Source organism: Propithecus coquereli, unplaced genomic scaffold (assembly GCF_000956105.1).
Source record: "Propithecus coquereli isolate 6110/MARCELLA unplaced genomic scaffold, Pcoq_1.0 Scaffold131, whole genome shotgun sequence".
Classification (NCBI taxonomy): Eukaryota; Metazoa; Chordata; class Mammalia; order Primates; family Indriidae; genus Propithecus; species Propithecus coquereli.
Genome location: NW_012137303.1, coordinates 6855818 through 6875658, shown reverse-complemented (window position 1 = coordinate 6875658; position 19841 = coordinate 6855818). Strand labels below are relative to the sequence as shown.

The following is a 19841-nucleotide window of genomic DNA, read 5'->3' as shown; positions in this document are numbered from 1 at the left end:
TAAGGCCAAGGAAGTGGTCATTGACATTATTTGAACAGACCAGGGTTCAAATCCTGGTATCTGTCGCTTATTAACAGATGCCTCGGGTAAATTCTTAACTTCTCTGCCTCAGTGCCAAATGGATAAAGCAGTACCTACTGCACAATGCCAGCACGAATATTCACTGGGAAAATGATTATAGTAGAGGAATGTAGAATGTCCATTAGTAGATGTCTGGTTAAGTGAATAAATCATGATATATGAATTAATATTATGCAGCTATAAAAAATAAGTCATTTCTATATGTTGCAATAGGGATCAAATTTGGACATCTGTTACTAATAGAATAGTGTGTGGTTTGCTGCTGCTGTGTAAAGACTCTTTAAAAGGTATGGTGGCATATATCTATACACGTGCTTGCATTTTCCTAGACTATCTGAAAGAATATCCAAGTAACCGAAGGTGCTTGCCTTTGAGGAAGGGAACTGGGGATCGGGAGTGGGAGAGAAGTTTGCTTTCCATGTATGCCCATTTGTGCTGCATAAGTTCCCATGTGCATTTATTATGTAAAGAAGGACTTTTAAAAATTATGAATGAAATAAAGTTACTTAAGCTTATATTAAGATGTTGTCAATTTAATATAGCTTTTCAATGTTTTATATGGCAATTTTTCATAATCTTTTCATGAAGTATTAAATAGTTAATAAGCACGGACTCGAATAGGCACCCTTACCTATTCCACTTTCCAATGGTGGAATCTTGTTAAAGTTATTTAAGCACTCTAAACCTCAGTTTTCTTCTGTAAAATAGGATGTAATAATAACTACCATATAGAGTTGTTGTGAAATGAGATCACATAATTGAGTGGGAAGCAGGTTGACATGGTATATTGTAAGGCATTCAAATGTTCATTGCATAATAATTAATACTAAAGGTCTGTATCTATCAGATATTGATTGCAAGTGTGAGTAATCTAACTCCGCTGCCTTACACCCAAAGGAATTTGTTGGCTCACACAAATGAAATTCTGTGGTATTATCTGCCTTTGGGCATGGCTGTATCTAGCACCTCTCTTAAAGGCATTGGGACTCAGCCTCTCTCCAGCTCTTTCTTCTTCTGTATTGGCTCAGTTCCCAACTATCTCCAGGCCTACAACCTACTGGCCTCATAACTCCCAGTGAAAAGAACCCAGTACTTTCCCAGTGATTCCCAACAAAAATCCCAGGCTTGACTGATTCATCTTGCGTTATTCATGGGCCCATCCTTACACCAGACACTTTAGCCCCAGGATTGGAATACACTGATTGGTGGGCAAGATAACAGTACTTACCTCTGCAGCCTTGTTAGGAAGGATCAGCCTAAAATGTTGAGCAATCTCAGTCCTTTTATTTTCAGGCATGGAGATAATAGGAACCACCTGAACTAAGAACTGTGGAAGCGTTCCTTCCCCAAAGGAAAAAAATAAGGGTAACAAATATTAGCCGTGCAGAAACTATGGATGCTCCCCACAACTCACTGCATGGCTGCCCAACAGTTACTCTTCTTTTCGTATGTGTGTTTTCAGAAATGCTTAACATTATAACCATTTCGTTACAGAGGCTTATTATCTTGCATGGGTCTGAGGTTCTGACATTAGCAAGATTATCATCTATTTAAATCCTACCATCTAGTTTTTTGTTTTACCAAGCATGTGTGCTTGGATTTGCTAAGTTAAGCATTGAAATAATGGTGCTCCATCATGTATCAAAATTCTTAGCCCTTCTTCAAAAGGGAGTCTGATTATTGCACCCATGATCAGATCTGGGACCAAACAGGGAATGTGTGATCCTCTCAAATCCAGTTCAGCCCTCCCCATTCATTAAACATCGGGGGAAAGGTAACAGGATAACCTTATGGAAACATCCACTTGGAAAAGGGGAAACAATGTCAATTGGTCACCTCCCAGAGCTTGTCATGCCCTCCTCAACAGGGATGGCAGGCACTTGGTGACTTGTTTATGGGGCCACTATGACTGCCTTGAGTCCTACCCTCTGGGAGGAATTTCTGGAGCTGCCCTTCTCTCACAGCTCATTTATTTATGGTATGGGTTTATGGGCTAGTGATTTGATTCCCTTATAGGCTAAGATGTCCTAGTCCTTTGCTTTCTAGATTTAGTGATTCTCTGGCAATAAAAGTGCCTTTAATTTTAGGAGATTGTCTTATCTAGTATTTAGGTTTGTTCAATTTAGGGCTTGGTGGTTAGTAATCAAAGTCACACATTGAGCTTAGTCCTAGTCCTTGAAGTTAGATCTCGATCTCTTACAGCAGAGCTCTGAAATGTCTCCAGTCTACAGCTAAGTGCTTCCTTGCTTCCTTAGGCCTTTGCTCAAGGCAATCTGAAACAATAGCCTAGAATGAAAAGGCAAAGCTAATATGCCCTCGGGCTGCTGGCCAGTGGCTAGTTCTCAAGGAGAGTACAGCCTTAGGGACCCAGGAGTTGGGGTGGGGAGCAGTGTCTCAAACTCTTTTCTAACTTTGTATTCCTTCTGTTGACTTTAGTTTGGGCAGAGGATGTAGCTCTCTGTCTTCTTAGATTGCTTTCTACAGAGAAAAATGGCCTTCGTAGCAAAGCCATTTTCTTTTAGGTGAGCCAGCCTCAAATGAAGCTTATCTCTGTCTGTTATACCTCCCTGATAACCACGAGAAGTGACCAACACACTCTGCCACTCTAACTAGGCTTGCCAGCTCCCCTTTGCACCATAGCTCAGCTAGCCTCAGCCAGTTCCACAGCTGTCACTTACAACACTTCCAGGTTCCCAACTCAAAGTGCTGTGAGCAAAAAGGAAATTTTCTTGGCTAATGCAACTGTAAAGCCTAGGAAAGACCAAGTGCCCGATGCGTGACTGGAGTCAGAGTTTCCATGGTGGTCTGGGACCTTTTCTCTCCATCTCTCTTCTCTGCTTTCCCCTGAGGAGGCTCCATTCTCAGGTAGCTTCAAGCCACCAGCTCATCAACCCTACTGAAAAGACATGCCTGCTTTTTGCCGAGTAGTTCCAGAAAAATGCCTAGGGTTAGCCTTTGTTCACCCAGGTTTGGTCATATGCCACTTGACCCAGTCACTGTTGGGGAGAGGAGGAGCAGGATAGGACACAATGATTAGCGGGGCCTGGGGCACCTGTGTGCACAAATGCACTTAGGCTGTGAGAGGGAAGGAGTGGCTCCCCAAAGAACGGTCACAGGGCTTCTACTTGACGAAGAGGGAATGTTTGCTGGACCAACCAAAACAACAGGCCCACAAAAGATTTGACAGAATAACTGGGAGAGCAAAATGAAATTGAGAAAGCAAATTGCCAAATTGTCCTTCCTGCACCGTCAGAGTAATGTTTACCTCAGCGCTACCCAGTAAAAAGATAATGAGTGCCAGAAATGCAACCCACATAGTAGAAAAACATATGAAAAGAAACAGGTGAAATAATTTTAATACTACAGTTGACCCTTAAACAAAACAGAGGTTAGGGTGCCAAGCCTCACACAGTCAAAACTCCACATGTAACTTTTGACTCCCCAAAACTCACCTATAGTAGCCTACTCTTGGCCGGAAGACTTACCAATAACATTAACAGTCTGTTGACACATATTTTGTACATTAAATGTAATATGTACTGTATTCTTACAATAAAATAAGCTAGAGAGAAGAAAATATTTTAAAAATTGTAAGGAAGAGAAAATATATTTGCTACTCATTAATGGAATTGGATCATCATAAAGGTCTTCATCCTCATCTTCACATCGAGTAGGCTGAGGAGGAGGAAGAGGGGTTAGTCTTGCTGCCCTATCCAGTCTTGCTGACATATAAGTGGACCATGCAGTTCAAAGGTCAATTGTATTTTTTATTTAGTAATATTTTATAAAGCCAAAATATCATTTACCATGTAATCACTATCAAAATTGTTGCGATGGTTTACCATTTTTTATACTAAGTCTTCAAAATCCAGTGTATATTTTACACGTATCGCATGTGTCAATTTGGATGAGCTAGTGGCCAGTGGCTACTGGGGTGGACAGCGCTGGTTTAGCTGATAACTCTCTGTAGAGAAGCTGGATATCTGTCATCAGCTGATAAGTTATCACTGATGTTTCCACATCATGGGGAGTTATTTTGAAATTGCAGATCCCCTCACTGGAAGAACTACCTAAATACACACTGCCATGCCAGGTGTCTGGGTGGAGCCACTTCTGCCTAAACCCATCATACTCATACAATTAGCACTTAACAACTACTTATTTAATCATGTGTCTTCCGTCTTGGACTCTAAGCCCTAGGAAGGCAGGGGCAGTTATCTGTCTTGCCCATTGCCCAGTACATAGAAGGCACTACGTGGATATTTTAAAATTGAAATGGAGTTCAGTTAAAAACTTAGGCAATGGCTTCTCATTTGCCAGGCTTAATGACAAAATGGAGAAAGTAATATTGGTTGAAGCCCAAGACTGAGTGTGTGTGATATTTGTTTTTCTGATGAAGGACCATTTGTAGTCTGTGGCTAGTTGTGGTACTATTCAATCAGTCTTTCTTTCGTTGAATGTACAGTATATAGAGAGAGTGATTGAATACCTACAGAAACCCAGGCTCTGTGCCAAGCACTGGGTATACAAAGATAAATGGGAAACAGTCCCTGCCTTAAAGGAAATGAGAAACAGATAAGTAAAATAACTCTTACAGTAATACCCAATAAGTGTTATGGTACCAATAAATACAGAGTGTTTGGGGAGCCCAAAGAAGGGGGTCCAGTGCAGGTCGGAGAATAGGAAGTAGGCAGGAACAGCTCACTGGGGGAAAGTGAATTTAAGTTCCGTGGCGCCTGCGATATTCTTAGTATCTAGCCCTATGCCTGGCACGTTCGTTGAACCAATGAGTGAATGAACAAAGTGGCTCCTGAACCTACCGCTAAAGAATCACTGGGTTTGTCCATCTGAGTGTGGACAGGTGATCACGGCAGGCGAAGAGAGAGAGTGCGTGACAGCCAGGCCTCCAGAGCCAGGATCCTGGCTCCAGGGAATGACAAGATGCTGAGTGGGGTGGAGCAGAGGGGTGAGAGCTGGCACGAGGCAGCAGCATTTGGCAGGGCAGACCACAAACAGCCTCCCTTCTTGTTATTGTCCATATGACCAGTGACGAACGAGCACACTTTCTTATTCCAGGCAAAGCGAAGGCTGGAGCTAGGAGAAAGTGGTCATCAGTACCTCTCAGATGGTTTAAAAACCCCCAAGGGCAAAGGAAGAGCTGCACTACGAAGTCCAGATAGTCCAAAAAGTAAGGATTCTTTCATCTCTTTCCTTATTCTCCTTGGTGTGGGATTCCCAACTTTCAAAGCTTGTGGCTGGAAGGATGCCAAGGTGTGAATAATTTTGGCATGTTTTGTTCTTTTTCATTCCTTTCTATGCTTATCCAAAAAAATAAATACAATGTCTGTAGACAGCCAGCGCAAGGCTACAGAGTCACTCTGGTACCTGAATACTGACATAAAGGACAGCTTCTTTAACTGTATGCAGTTTTTATTTTTTAACTCAGAATGCAAGCTTTGGGCATCGTTCTATAATCAAATTTAATTTTAACTTCCCTTAATGGACATTGCTTCAGAGTCTGAGGCAAACTGGGTGTCCACGAGCTATGCCAGAATCGGTAATGTCTGTGCCGACCTCAATCTCCAGCTCAGCATATGGTAGTATAAGAATTGATTGAGCCCAGTAAATTGCGGCTTTTCTCCCTTTCCCTCAAATACTATTATTGTTTCTTGTGAGAGAGAGAGAAAAAAAATAGGTTAGAAATAGCCACATAGTTCCTTTATGTGTGTTGCATTTAATGTAAAGACTGTTCTTTCCTGTCCTGCATTTATGCATTAGGCAATCCATAAATTGTGTGTGATGCTAAATTAAAACCTGGACCTGTGTGCCGGTGAGGCAATAAGTACAATATTAAATAAGGAAATTTCATCTAAGGGAGATGGGGAGATTTGATAGAAAAACTTTTCCAGGTATTACTCATCAAAATGAAGCATCATTTGAAAGAGTAGTGAACAAGCGATACACACACACAGATACCAGAGCCTAAAAGGCCAGGTGAGACGGGTCTGTGTGGACCTTGTCCCGCAGTGCTGGGGAGACTCCTCGCCTGGCTCCCTCAGGGCAGGCCCCCCATGAGCTGATCCCCTGAGGCCAGAACACTTTTTCATTCACTCAGCAGATATTTTTGAGCACCTACTAGGTGTGAGATTACTTATTAAACCCAGGGTAAGCCAAAGTAGAAACTCAGAAATTCAAAGTGAACTGCTTTAATCGAACACAGGAATTTTTACTGTGCCTTCCTCTTCTAATAAAGCAATTCCATAGCTTTCTATAACTTGCCAAAAACAACAACAACAGCTTGGCTTCGGATACTAATACTTGGGCTGCAGTGGGAAAGAGGGCTTGCTTAACTGCAAAGACACCCTTCATTTCTTTACCTTTCCCCCATCCCCCCTACCCGCTCGGTTTTTGTTTTTCTTTAAGCTCCAAAATCTCCCTCAGAAAAAACGCGGTATGATACGTCCCTTGGTCTGCTCACCAAGAAGTTCATTCAGCTCCTGAGCCAGTCACCTGACGGGGTCTTGGATTTGAACAAGGCAGCAGAGGTGCTAAAAGTGCAAAAGAGAAGGATTTACGATATCACCAACGTTCTGGAAGGCATCCACCTCATTAAGAAGAAGTCTAAAAACAACGTCCAGTGGATGTGAGTAGGAGTCTACGGCCACCCTGGGCCCCAGGTCTGAGGGGGGGATTTCAAATTGCCCGTTCCAGCTTTCTTATCCATGCCCACACATCCTTTCTCCTCTCGCATTCTCTCTTCCCTCTCTTCCCTTCAGCTTCTTAGCCAGAAGTTCAGAGTCTCTTTACAAAGAGACTTTCTGTTTAGATATTGTCAGAGGTGAAAGGATTTGTATTTGTTTAGTGTCAAGCAAGGGGACCCTGCAGTTGTAACTGGAGTGCTGTTCATTGGTTACACTGATGTCTATGTGTCTGCTCACATGATGCCTGCACGTGTCTTTGGCTTGTTTCTAATAGAAATTTGGAAATGAACTATGGGTTAAGAGTCATCTGTGTGTACATTCACATTCGCACACTCACAAAACATCTTTATTCCTGGTTATAATAACAGATTAACTCACTTTGTACATAAATTAAGGCAGGACTTAAATGCCTCAGTTTCTTCTGTAAAGCGGGGATGAGAGCACTTGCTACCTGTACACCCACATGTGGGATAATGTCATTTGTGAATTTTGGACAGCGTCTGAATAGCCAATTTTTATTAGTATTGAACTATTAGAGCATAATAGAAGGAATAAATCTGTTATGGGGTATGTCTGAAAAAAATACTAATTCAGATATTATAATGGGTAACTTTTTTATGCATTTTGGAATTTTATGACAGTCTGGTAATCTTACATACACCACACACATCTGTTTCCTTTGCTTCCTTTTCTTTTTAGGTGTTGGTATAAAACCCTCAGAAATTACCTGAGTCTTTCATACTTTTTGGATGATTTGTTTTGAATTTTGAACCGTTTCGGCCGAGCACGGTGGCTCACGCCTATAATCCTGGCATTCTGTGAGGCCGAGGCAGGAGGATCGCTTGAGCTCAGGAGTTCAAGACCAGCCTGAGCAAGAGTGAGACCCTGTCTCTATTTTTAAAAAAAGAATGAATTTTGAACCATTTCATCTTTTCTGTTTTTCTGTCCTTTCCCCCACCCCACCTTTTTTTCCCCCGCAGAAGTCATGTTGGGGGAGGGGTGGAGGTGGCTGCCTTCTTTTGCCCTCTGGATTTGAGCCCTCTGAAGAAAGAGGCCTCTTCTGGAAGAAAAAACCCTGAGAATAGGAATACTTTTTCACTTAATTTCTATGATGTGAAAAGTGCAGGACTGTATTTATGAAAAAATGTATAAGTGTTCTTATAACACTTGGATAACAAGCAATGTAACCTCCCATGTCAAGAGGGAACATTCACCCAAAGGGCCATTTCTCCCTCCCCTCCCTCTCGTGAATAGCCATGAAGAGTCTGTGTTTGGGTTTCCAGGGGCTGCAGTCTGTCTGAGGATGGGGGCATGCTGGCCCAGTGCCAAGGCCTGTCAAAAGAAGTGACCGAGCTCAGTCAGGAAGAGAAGAAGTTAGATGAACTGATCCAAAGCTGCACCCTGGACCTCAAACTGTTAACCGAGGATTCAGAGAATCAAAGATATCCTTTGTGCCACCAGTTCGTTGGGGGTTAGTGCTTTCTAGACTATTGCCAGTGTTGACAATCTGATTTATACACAAGGTAGATTTTCACTCTGATTTCATGCAAATAAGTGTGTGCATGTGTGTGCGTGTACATGTAACCCACTTAGCTTTGCCTAAGAAGTCAGTATTTATGGTAAGATAGTCATCAGACTGGATCCTATCCTTATCTAGTTTGGTAGCCAGGTGGAAACTGTTTTTTAAAGTATTTTATTCATGTATGGTTGAGACATATGGGTACACTCATAGCGTAAGGCCATACTATTAAAAGATACATAAGGTGTCAGTATTAATATTAATGACAACACTAAGCAGATTCATCTTTGGCTTTCCAGATTTTTGGTGGGTGTTAGCTGTCACTGTTGGGGTTTGCACATTCTATTTTCTTTTCATCAGATATTGTAGCAATTGGAATTTGTTGAATCTGTCTGATGGAACTGTGTTGAAGGTTTGAAAGAATACAGGAAGATCATACTATAACTTTTAAAGTGCATTATGCTGATTCCCATTCCAAACTGATTTCGGAAGCACCCCAAGACCAGAGAAATCTCAGTTCATCTTTTCTTTTACAAACACGAGTCCTCAGAAATAAAAATACGAAAAGCCAATTCTCGTTCCCTACTTGCTGAAAATCTGTTGACCGTCTCCGGAAAACTTGCTCTTCATCACCTCACTACAGACAAAATAAGAGGGAGATTGCTTCATTATGCCAGCAAGATTTGCCTATAAGCTCAGTTACTAGTAGAAGACAGAAAACAAGATTTTAAGTTATCCCATCTCTAGTTTTGAGTTCCAAACTTCTGATGATTCCATATTTACCTTTATTAGACAGAAGATGAAATATGTCCTGCCCAGATTCTTCTAGTGTCTCACCTTGAACAGGCCCTCCCTTGGAAGGTACAGGGACATTTAGTAACATTTTCCAATGCTGGCAGTTTTTTAAACCTGCAATTGTTCATTTCCTATTGACCAAATAATTAACCTTGTCAGCTGATAATTAGTGAGATGGAGAAGAGGTGTGATGATTTGGCCTCCCAGTGGTGGCCAGAGTGGGTTTACACGGGGAAGAAAACCAACAATTGGGCTGTTTCATTCATTGTTTAGTTGGGAGCCCCATTGTGGAAGAGATGTGTGGTTACACATGATTGGCAGCCTTCTGGAACATGTGGCTTATACCTTTGTCACCTATATGGCTTTCTCTGGGGCCTTTGTTGCAGCAAATGAAAGTGTCCTTGCAGGGGACTGTGAACCCAAGGAGCAAATTTAGGAGAGAGCCACAAAGGAAACACTTTTAAGTTTGTAAGATTAGAAAATATGTTTGCACAATTTATTTCAATTCGCCATTCAGTTCCCAAATTGGTACAGCTTGTTCACAAATGTGTTGAAATTTTCCTTCCTGCAGCATGTTGAGTAATTGTAGATGAGTTTTCATTTTAATAAGTTCTTGTCACATAGCTTTTTGACAGTGGGCTGTAGAGTAAGTACCTGCTTATCAGTTTTCCCCAGTGTTCTCAGTAAAAATTCAGAATTGCCCAGTTTTCCATGAAGGCATCAGTTGGCTTTGTTGATGGGATAAGTGGCACCCCCAAACCCAGAATCCTGCAAGAGCTACCATGATTGAGCTCAACACTGAACTGGCTATTGTGCAACTATAGAGACTTGAAGAAGATAGTCTGTGATAGATGCCCCTAAATGTGTATGCAGATTTTGTGTGGATGTGCTTTTTATCTGGGGAACAGTTTTGTAGCTTCCTTCAGCTGCTGGTAAGAAGTTACTTTTCTAAGGGACATCATATCCTCTAGGCTCTCTAAGCCCTTTTTCTGTATTAAACTTGTTAGATCATAGACTGTATTTGCTATATTACCTGCCAAAATGCCTTCATCGGTTTGTTATTTACTGTTTTATCCTGGGAATTTTTTGTGGGTTCATACAAAAAAAAGTAACTGGCTAAAGACATTGTACATCAGTTGTGTTACTCCATATCCCTTATATAAGACAGCCATGTGACCTATTCTCTTTTAGTGTCAAGCTCACGTGAATACTTTTGTCATATAGTAAGTCATATAGTAAGTACTATATTCTTTCATGATATCCTTTTAGGCTTGGCTGCCAGGACAGTTAAAAGAATTATTCAGTGCTTAGAAATAAATAACCACCAAGAGTACTGAAAGAAATATCGTTCTTTTCTCTTTTCCTAAATCAGTATTTCTCAAATTCATTCAGGTCACAGAACACCTGGAAGCTGCTTTCCTCCTTGTGAACACTGAAATATTGATAGAGTTAATAATATCACACAAAGGATAATTTTTCTAACAGAGAAATAATGGCACTTTTATCTGTGGGCAATATATAATCACAACCAGCCCAAGTGCACTTAAGAAAACAAGCTGTCTGTCTGAGCAGTATCTTGAGTTCTTCCACTAATATATTTGTTACTTATTCATTTATGTGTAGCTGCTGACACTTGCTAATAGCAGATAGAAGTAACTGGAGTTTCAAAAACATTATGGTTAGTAGAGCCGAAATGTTTTCTGCAAATTGGGATCTGTCATCATTCAGTTTGAGTGACAGAACACTCACTGGAGATCACGGAATATCTGTGTTCCAGAAGACCCTGGTTTCAAAATTTCTGACTTAAAAGGGTTTTGATTTTCTTTTGATAGTTTATTTTAACTATTCTGTTTATGCATTTATTTCAATATTTTATATAGCCATAGACTCTTTAGAAATGGGCAAGATGAAGCTATACATTTCTTTTGTTGTTTAGAATATCAACCGAAAAAGAAGATTCATGGGGGACCCAATATATTTGAAGATCCAGAAAGGGAGACCAATATATGTTTATAAGTCATAAAATACTTTAAATTTTTTCCATGGATCATTTTGTCATTTTCATAATGGTTACATCCGAAGCAATTAGGTGGAAGATTTCCTTGACACTCTTTACGTTAGCTTATGTTACATATCAAGATATTCGAAAAATTAGTGGCCTTAAAGACCAAACTGTTATAGTTGTGAAAGCCCCTCCAGAAACAAGACTTGAAGTGCCTGACTCAATAGAGGTAAGGAGACAGCGTCTTTGTTCATCTGCAAAGATCTTTCTGGAATGCCTAAAATTCATGAATCACTGACTTGTAAAGTCTGTCCCCTCCTAAGAACTTGATCATTTTTTCCTATTTGTTTTACTTAACCGTAAATTTAAAAACATTTCAATAGCTCAGTGTCTATCGACTGTTCAAGAAGTCTAATTTTAACCTGGCAGGGCATTCAATTCTAACTAGTGTAGGATGTCTTGTACTTCCTCTTTTTCATAATTTGTTACTTGGTGATTCTGATCAATTTGAATGACTTGAGAAAATTTATATTGATTACCCTGTATATGGTCCCCACCATGAATAGAGACATGAATGTTTTAAAGTATCTCCCTAACTTAGAACATTTTAAGAATTTTTTTTATTATTTATAACATATTTACTTTTAAGAAATAAAATGAGGCTTTGAGTTAATTGATAGACTGGAATATTTTAAGAAAGTAGGGAGCATATTTTTTGATTTTCAAATATACTTTGATAATATAGGCTTAGACTTAACTATGAGATAAGAACTATAGTAAAAAGAAAATACATAGAAAATAAGAAGGGAATGAAATTTACAAGCTCCCATCTAGGGTAGATGTCTCACCTTAAAAGATAATAATAGCTCCCTGACTTAGATGAGAAAGAATTTTAAGTATTAGTGTGCTGTATTCTCTTATTAAATGCAATTCCTAGCACTTAAGAATACTATTCATCAGCTGGTTGTTAAAGTTCAATATTAAAAAGCCCTACCATAGGCCAGGCATGGTGGCTCGCGCCTGTAATCCTAGCACTCTGGGAGGCCGAGGTGAGTGGATCATTTGAGCTCAGGAGTTCCAGACCAGCCTGAGCAAGAGCGAGACCCCGTCTCTACTAAAAAAAAAATAGAAAGAAATTAGCTGGACAACTAAAAATATATAGAAAAAATTAGCCAGGCATGGTGGTGCGTGCCTGTAGTCCCAGCAACTCAGGAGGCTGAGGCAGGAGGATCACATGAGCCCAGGAGTTTGAGGTTGCTGTGAGCTAGGCTGACGCCACGGCACTCTAGCCCGGGCAACAGAATGAGACTATGTCTCAAAGAAGAAAAAAGAAAGCCCTACCATAAAGAACAACATAATGGAAATACTGTATTTGGAACACTTAAAGGACCTTTTAATAATTTTCAGAAAAAGAATATATTTAAAGAACACAATTTACTCCACCCATAGTGCCATTTTCAGACTGACCCCCCAAAAATGTTTTCTTTCTCTGGGGCAGAACTCAGCAAACTTTTTCTTTAAAGTGCCATATAGTAAATATTTTTGACTTTGGGAGCCATAGTGTCTCTGTCCAGACTACTCAACTACTCAACCCTGCCACTGTAGTATGAAAACAGCCAGAGGCAATACATAATCAGTGGGAATGGGCGTGACTCTCTTCCAATAAAACTTTATTTACAAAGCCAGCTGGTGGACTGGACTTGGCCCTCAGACTGTAGTTTGCTGGCCCCTGCTCTAAATGGTGACAGTAATTGATAGACTAGCAAGGAAGAGGCAAAATGAACAATGAACATTGCTCTTACTTTCCGTTTTTAGATGAAAATTACTATGGCTTTTATTTCTAAAAGAACGTCTGTTTTGAACTTCTGCTTCTGTTCATAGAACCTACAAATACATTTGGCAAGTACCCAAGGACCCATTGAGGTTTACTTGTGTCCAGAAGAGAATGAAACACACAGTCCAATGAAAACAAACAATCAAGACCACAATGGGAATATCCCTAAACCCACTTCCAAAGGTAAAAATTCCACTTTTGTCTTTTGGAAACTATGTTAAAAGTGAAAGTGACTAGGAAGATCCTGTATTGGAACCACAAGTCTAGGCAAGAAACACAAACTTCCGTTGTTATTAAGGTAACATTTTTAAAAGGACATTCTGACCAGTTTGCAGAATGAAATGATGATTTTGGGCAAATGGCTCCTTTCACCCACTTAGGAGTTGCCTTAGGCTTTTGCTATTGGCAGAAAACATTTCCTCATGATGTTTTGGAAAACCAGCAGGAGTGAGAGCTAAGCCGTGAGCTGTTCTTGGTGTATCATCAGCTACACTCGGCCACACACCTTTGAATGAGGCAGCAAAGACTGTTAGAGAGGGACGTGAAAAAATTTGGACAGAAGAGCCTTGGTCAGAGAATTTTTGTCTTATTTTTCCCTCCAGTGAGTTGGGGGAAGGATGGAGGAAGAAAACCCCCAGGAAAATAAATCTAACTTCTTCTTCCCTCTCTGTCCCTGGAGCAAAGGAAGCTCTTTGCAGTTTGGTTTTTTGGGGGTTTTGGTTGTTGCTGTTGTTTTCAGTTTTAGCTTGGGGATATGTATTTAATTTTTTTCCCTGCTATATCCCGGTATAGCAGCAAGAATAGGGGTGATTTTACATGAACAGGTCTGATTTAATACTGAGCAAAAATACAGCACCTGAAATGGTAAAACAAAAGGCCATCTTTTTGCACCACAGAAATTCAAAGTAGAAATATCTTATTTATACGTACTTTTAGAGGTATCTTTAATAAGCTGGTTGTTCAAAAAAGACTCAGTTAAAAAAATTGGTGAGTTTTGCCTCTACTCCCAGCTACTTGGGAGGCAGAGGCAGGAGGATCGTTGGAGCCTAAGTGTTCGAGGCCAGCCTGGGCAACATAGCAAACCTGTCTCTTAAAAAAGGTTTTTTTCTTAAATTAGAAAAAAATTGCTGAGTTTCTATTATGGAGTCAACTTTTTAATAATTATATTTTGTTTTTTGAACTTGTTAGCCTCTCATCATTGAAGCTATTTGCATTCTTGTTTGTTGACAGTATTTTAAAAGATAAGTGAGTGGACTAGGACAAAGGAAGGCCACACATCACTCTTTTGTGTCTGTTAGCATAAAAGTCGATCTGCCTCATTGTCGTTATTAGCAGAGAGTATGTGCTTTTTTATAGCAGCAGCATATTCATTCTTCTAGAAAAATCCATTTGATTTTTCTCCTGATTTTTTGTTTCCACCACTATTTTCCTTTCAGACTTGGCTTCAACCAACTCAGGACATAGCGACTGCTCCATTTCCATGGCAAACCTTTCTCCCTTGACCTCTCCGGCCAACCTTCTACAGCAGACTGAGGACCAAATTCCTTCCAACCTAGAAGGACCGTTTGTGAACTTACTGCCCCCGCTTCTCCAAGAGGACTACCTCCTGAGCCTTGGGGAGGAGGAAGGCATCAGCGATCTCTTTGATGCTTACGATTTGGAAAAGCTCCCACTGGTGGAAGACTTCATGTGTAGTTGATTATGCTTTGTGTGAACTCTCCTTACAAACCAATATTTTTTTATCACGGAACCAGAACATCTGTCATGCAGTGTTGTCCCTTCCTACCTTCTTCCTCCAAGAGAGTATCATGAAGTCAACTACAAACTTCAGAAGAAAGCTGACATTTTAATGAATTTTTTTTTAAAAAAATAAACAAACTGTCTAAACGCACAGTTGCAGGCTCCCTTGGGAAAGCCCTGCTTTGCCCAGGCTCCAAGATCTCCTGGATTCGTCAGCAAGTGAGAAAATGTGCAATCAGGTGTCTCTCACCCAGACTTTTCCTTCCTTCGCCGCTCCCTTCCTCCCGGATTGGCTTGCTGTGCCTGACGGATGGGCTGTAGAATGGGGTCTGGCCACCTGGCCCACTCGGAAACAGCAATCTTCCTTAATAGCATTTCAAGCCGTGCCTTCTCCGCAGAATGCATGTCTTTGGGGTCTGCTAATATGGAATGGAACTGCAGCAATTGCAAACTTGAAGTCATGCAAAAGTATGAAATGAATTTCTTCAGCTCTTCTTAGGAATATTTAAATTACTGTCATAATTCAGTTTAAGCTATGGACTGTGTGTCCCACTAGGAGGTCAAGAGAACCTCCAAAGCCTTTCAGATGAAGAACCTGTTTTCAGATATACTTGTTGCAGATACGGAAGACTAATAGAGTTCTGCCACTCTAAGCTGTTGTGGATTTTCCTGTCTCCATAAGCCACTCCCACTCCCCTATCCCCAACGTATTTGTAGTCTCCATTTGATTTGTAGCAAATGCCTACTTAGGAGTTCTTTGTGGATTGTTTTAGACTTTTTATTTTTTTAGCTGCCATTTAAGCATTCCTGTGGCACCCATCACCATTTCAATTTAATTGTTTACTTTGAAGCGGTTTTTGCAAATTCACATTACTTAAGCAGAGGGAGAGAACCTCTACTGATCAGAATATCTAAACCTGTGTGATCTACAGTCTACCAGCCTCTGCAAGCATCGTCCCATCTTGCTTCCTTTCCCGGTAGGGGGAGCTTGGAGCGAGTCAGTCCTGGCGCTCGCTGACAGGGGTGGCCCATCAGAAAGGAGAACCAGGTCTGATGACATAGCAGTCCCAAGGAGCAGCAGGCATGGATCCCTCCGTCCTTGGGCTTCCCAGGCCCCTGCGACCGGGGAAAGGGCTCTCTTACTCCGCACTCAGGGAGACCACTTCTCAGGATGGGGTCAGATGGAGAGGCCTCTAGGTAGAAAGACATCCCCCTTGCGTGAGTGGCATTTCCTCAAGCTGGTAAGAACAAGGAGCTCCCACTGTGTCGGGAGCTGGAATAGTTCTGGCCAGAACCCGTCCCCCTTCCTCTGTGAAGGAATGAGAGTAAGGGAAGTTGGGACGTAGAAAATGAAGGGAAAGAATGCCAGGGCATCTTCACTTTACTCTTCAGGAATGGTGGCCCATGTTGGGGGCTTTGTGTCAGCTGCAAATCCTACAGGTCATGTCCAAGAATGGCTTTCCCATTGGCAGGTGGCCCAGGCCATCTCCCGCTGGGAATGTGGCATCATAGGATCTCCAGTCCATTCCTTGGATGCTAAGGACTGCGGGAATGAGGGAGTCGGTTAAAGAACAAACCTCAGTAGGAACAGTTAAATTGAAATGCTGTGTGCCTGCCCCAGCAGCAGGCACCATAGTAGGCACTCAACTCATACGTGTTTAATCGAATTGAAAATATCCCTTAGGGAAAAAACAAAAACAGAAACCACAAGAGCCCCAGCCAGTTTACTCTAGGTAGATGTCCACAATATGCAAAGTGGTGGTGGGGTCAAGTCCAATGACACCAGCACTTTAAACTCTTTGTGTGGGTATGCATGAGTGTATGTTTGGGAAGAAAAACAAAGGTGCAGACTATCTTCCTTTTTCTTCTTCAGCCTCCATCCCCGGCCTCCTCCCCTCACACACACTGGACTTGGTACAAAATATCGGTGTGGTCCGAGATGAAGCTTTGGGGTGGGGGAGGCAGAGGGAGCTTTGTGTTAAGTGCCTACTGGAAATGCACTGTGGGGTTTTTTCCTGTATGGGAAACCATTTATGCCAAGCTTTTCCCCATTTCCCATATTTATCTCATCTGGTTAGCTGCCTCTGCTTCCAGCTTTGTGTAATTCTCTTTGCCAGCTGCACAAAGCTGATTTTTTCCAAAGTCTAAAGACTGAGCTCACCTGGCTAGGTTGTTGTGTGTTTTGTTGACTTTCTCGTTGAACCTTTTCGTAATGTAATGCCATATTTATTGTTTTAAAAATGAAAGGAATACTAATAAGTCTTAAAAGTTCCTTCATGCATAAGATTTTTCCAGTTACTGGGCATAACTGGTGTACATGAATTAGATGTCCATACTGTATTCTGTTTGCATTAGTCATTTTCTTTTTGACATAGTATCTGGCACACAAAGTGGGTTAGTACTACAGTATTTGTGTTACTTTAAGTACTAAGTATGCAGGTCTCCTGGTACCATTGAGTTGCTGCTATTAAAGCTCACACATGAAATGGCTAAAAGTTACAAGTGTGCGAATTATGACTGCGTGAGCCTTAGAAAATAAAATGTATAAAGGGCAACACATGAGCTGTCAAACAGTGTTAGGTGTGTGTTTGTATGTACAGAGTTGTGCATAGCAATCGTTTTATTTAAGTTGATATGTAGTCTACTCACATTTTCATTATTTAGCAATTTTGTACAAAAATAGCAATTAATTTGTAAACACTGCCAGAATATTTTCTAGCTGGTTTGTAATTTTTTAAGAGCGTTATTTTGTTTGTTTTTTTGTTGTGGTTCTTGTTTTCATTTTTGTTGTACGTGTAGATCTGTAAATAAAATTGCAGTATTTAAAGCTTTAGCTTTCAGGAAAAAGAAAATAAGAACTCAGTGTGTGCATGACAACTCGTGTGTGTGAGAAGGAGGGATTTGAAGGAAGATGCCTGGCAGAGTAAGTTGGGTGGCAATTGTCAGGGTGTGGGAATTTCTTTTCCTACGGGGTACATGATTTTGTAAAAAGGAAGTATTTCTCCCAAAATTGGGAGTAGGCAAACTACTAATCAGTTTAGCTTTGTGTTGTATGCTAGTTTAAAAAAGAAAATATGTAATATAATGTAAAAAACAAACAAAAAAAAAAGCTTTTATGATGGATTTTGTAAATAGATTTGTTACAGGGTGACCTGTTCTCTAGCTGTGATCTTACCACTTCAAATGGGTGTAATTTGAATAAATTTTGTATGGTAAAGGATCAATAAAATGATTTTTTTTATGAGATCAGACGTGTGGATGGACTTTCTTAATATTATCCTATGCTCCTATATTAACTAAATTTTTAAAGACATTCTTTAACAAGTTAAGGAGAAAGGTTGAACAAAAGCTCAAAACATAGTATGCTTTGCCCTTTATTTGGGACTCTGAGAACGTTAAGTATTTAAACACCTGTGGTGTGCTCTACACTCTGAACTTACCATGTCCCTGTGACCTTATGCAGAAGCCACTCCTACACATTGAAGGAGGATTTTTACACAGAGAGTGGCAAGTTTTACTCCTTATAAGGAGTATGAAGCCAATAAATTTTAATTCTCATTTGGTAATTACCTAACATGTTCTAGATTCTATATTTCTTATAATGCCACCTATGAGATTAGAATTATTTGACCGCCATGTCACACTATTAACTCTGAACTTATCCAGAAACCCCAAGGTGCTATATATTGTACACACACAAAATCAATATAGAAGGGTATGAAGTAAAACAAATACAAAGGAAACCTTGCCTGGCACGCCCCCATCTTATTCACCCAAGATAACCACTGTTCTTATTTTTCTTGTATCATCCTTCCAGTCCATGCATTTTATAGGCATGTATAATAAACGTGTGTGCATTGGCATGTGTATTTTAACATGATTTTACATAAATCACACCATATATGCTGATCTGCAGCTTTTTTGTTCACTAAATACATCGACATCTTTCCATGTTAGTACTTACAGATTCTGTTCATGTTCTTCAAAGACTGCATAGCATTCCAGTGATTTAAAATTTATTTAATCATTTACTTACCCAGGTAATTTACCGTTTGAGAGATATTTTATATTTCTGTTTTACAATAAAAATATTTTGTAAAATTTATAGAATGCTTATAATAATTATGTCAGGTACTATTTTTTAATGTGGCACAATACACAAAACAAAATTAACCATTAGTGACATTTAATACATTCGCAATGTTGTACAACTATCACGTTTATCTAGTTCCAGAATATTTTTGTCACCCCAAGAGGAAACCTTGTACCCATTAAGCAGTCACTCCCTGACCCCTACCCCCAGCAGCCTCTGGCAACCGCTAATCTGGATTTGCCTAGTCTGCATCTTTCCTATAAATGGAATCATATAACATGTGGCCTTTTGTGTCTTCTTTCGCTTAGCATAATGTTTTCAGGGTTCATCCACATTACTGCATGTATCAATCGTTCGTTCCTTCTCATAGCTGAATAATACTCCATACCGTGTCTTGTGTATCCGTTTATCAGCTGATGAACATGTGAGTTGTTTCTACTTTTAGGAATGCTAGGCACTATTTTAAGTGCTTTATACAACTGTGCTATGTTTTTTCGAAGTAGCCATCAGCCATCACTATTTCTTCCATTATCTCTCTCCTAGAATGTGACCTCAGAGGAGAGGTACAGTACTTTGTATGGCTCACTGGAATACTGCCTGGCAAACAATAAGCACCTGATAAATACTTGAACGAAATATTCCTATTTTGCAGATGAGTAATCTGAGGTTTAAAAATTTTTTTTTCAAATACCCAAAAACAACACATAATGATGTAGTGAGCTCAAAGGCTTTTTCCCCTAAGCTGTCCTCATCGTCTTCATCTTGTACTTAACTTGTTTTTTTGTTTTTGTTTTTGGTTTTTTTTTTAACATTTTTGCATTTCATCTTCTTTAATTCTGTATAGAGTCCTGTTTACCCAGACTTTGGGAGCCGATTTCTGTCATCCAACATTGCTGCTGTCCTACCCAGGGGTCTGCATATTTGGTCAGCAGGCAGTCAAGCCAGTGACAAAGCTGAATGCCACAGTACAAAGACATATTCCTTCATCCAGGTAGACTACTGATGGGGGAAAAAACTAGCAGATAAAACAAGGATTGCCCATCTACGAAAGCAGGTGAAAAACATAGACAAGATGA

At 40.3% G+C, this 19841-nt stretch overlaps 1 protein-coding gene across 2 annotated transcripts in view; it reads left to right on the top strand.

Moving 5' to 3' along the window:
* The window catches only part of E2F3 (E2F transcription factor 3), a 75866-nt gene extending 57949 nt beyond the window's left edge, over positions 1 to 17917 (top strand). Inside the window, exons 2-7 of one of the 2 annotated variants that reach the window (XM_012638677.1) lie at positions 5158 to 5269; positions 6505 to 6724; positions 8066 to 8224; positions 11213 to 11327; positions 12980 to 13115; positions 14369 to 17917. In XM_012638677.1, coding sequence (XP_012494131.1) covers positions 5158 to 5269; positions 6505 to 6724; positions 8066 to 8224; positions 11213 to 11327; positions 12980 to 13115; positions 14369 to 14631 — 1005 coding nt within the window. In that variant the 3' untranslated portion in view covers positions 14632 to 17917. The remainder of the gene's footprint in view (positions 1 to 5157; positions 5270 to 6504; positions 6725 to 8065; positions 8225 to 11212; positions 11328 to 12979; positions 13116 to 14368) is intronic. The other variant, XM_012638678.1, reaches the window with a different exon arrangement.
* The last annotated feature ends 1924 nt before the right edge of the window (positions 17918 to 19841 follow it).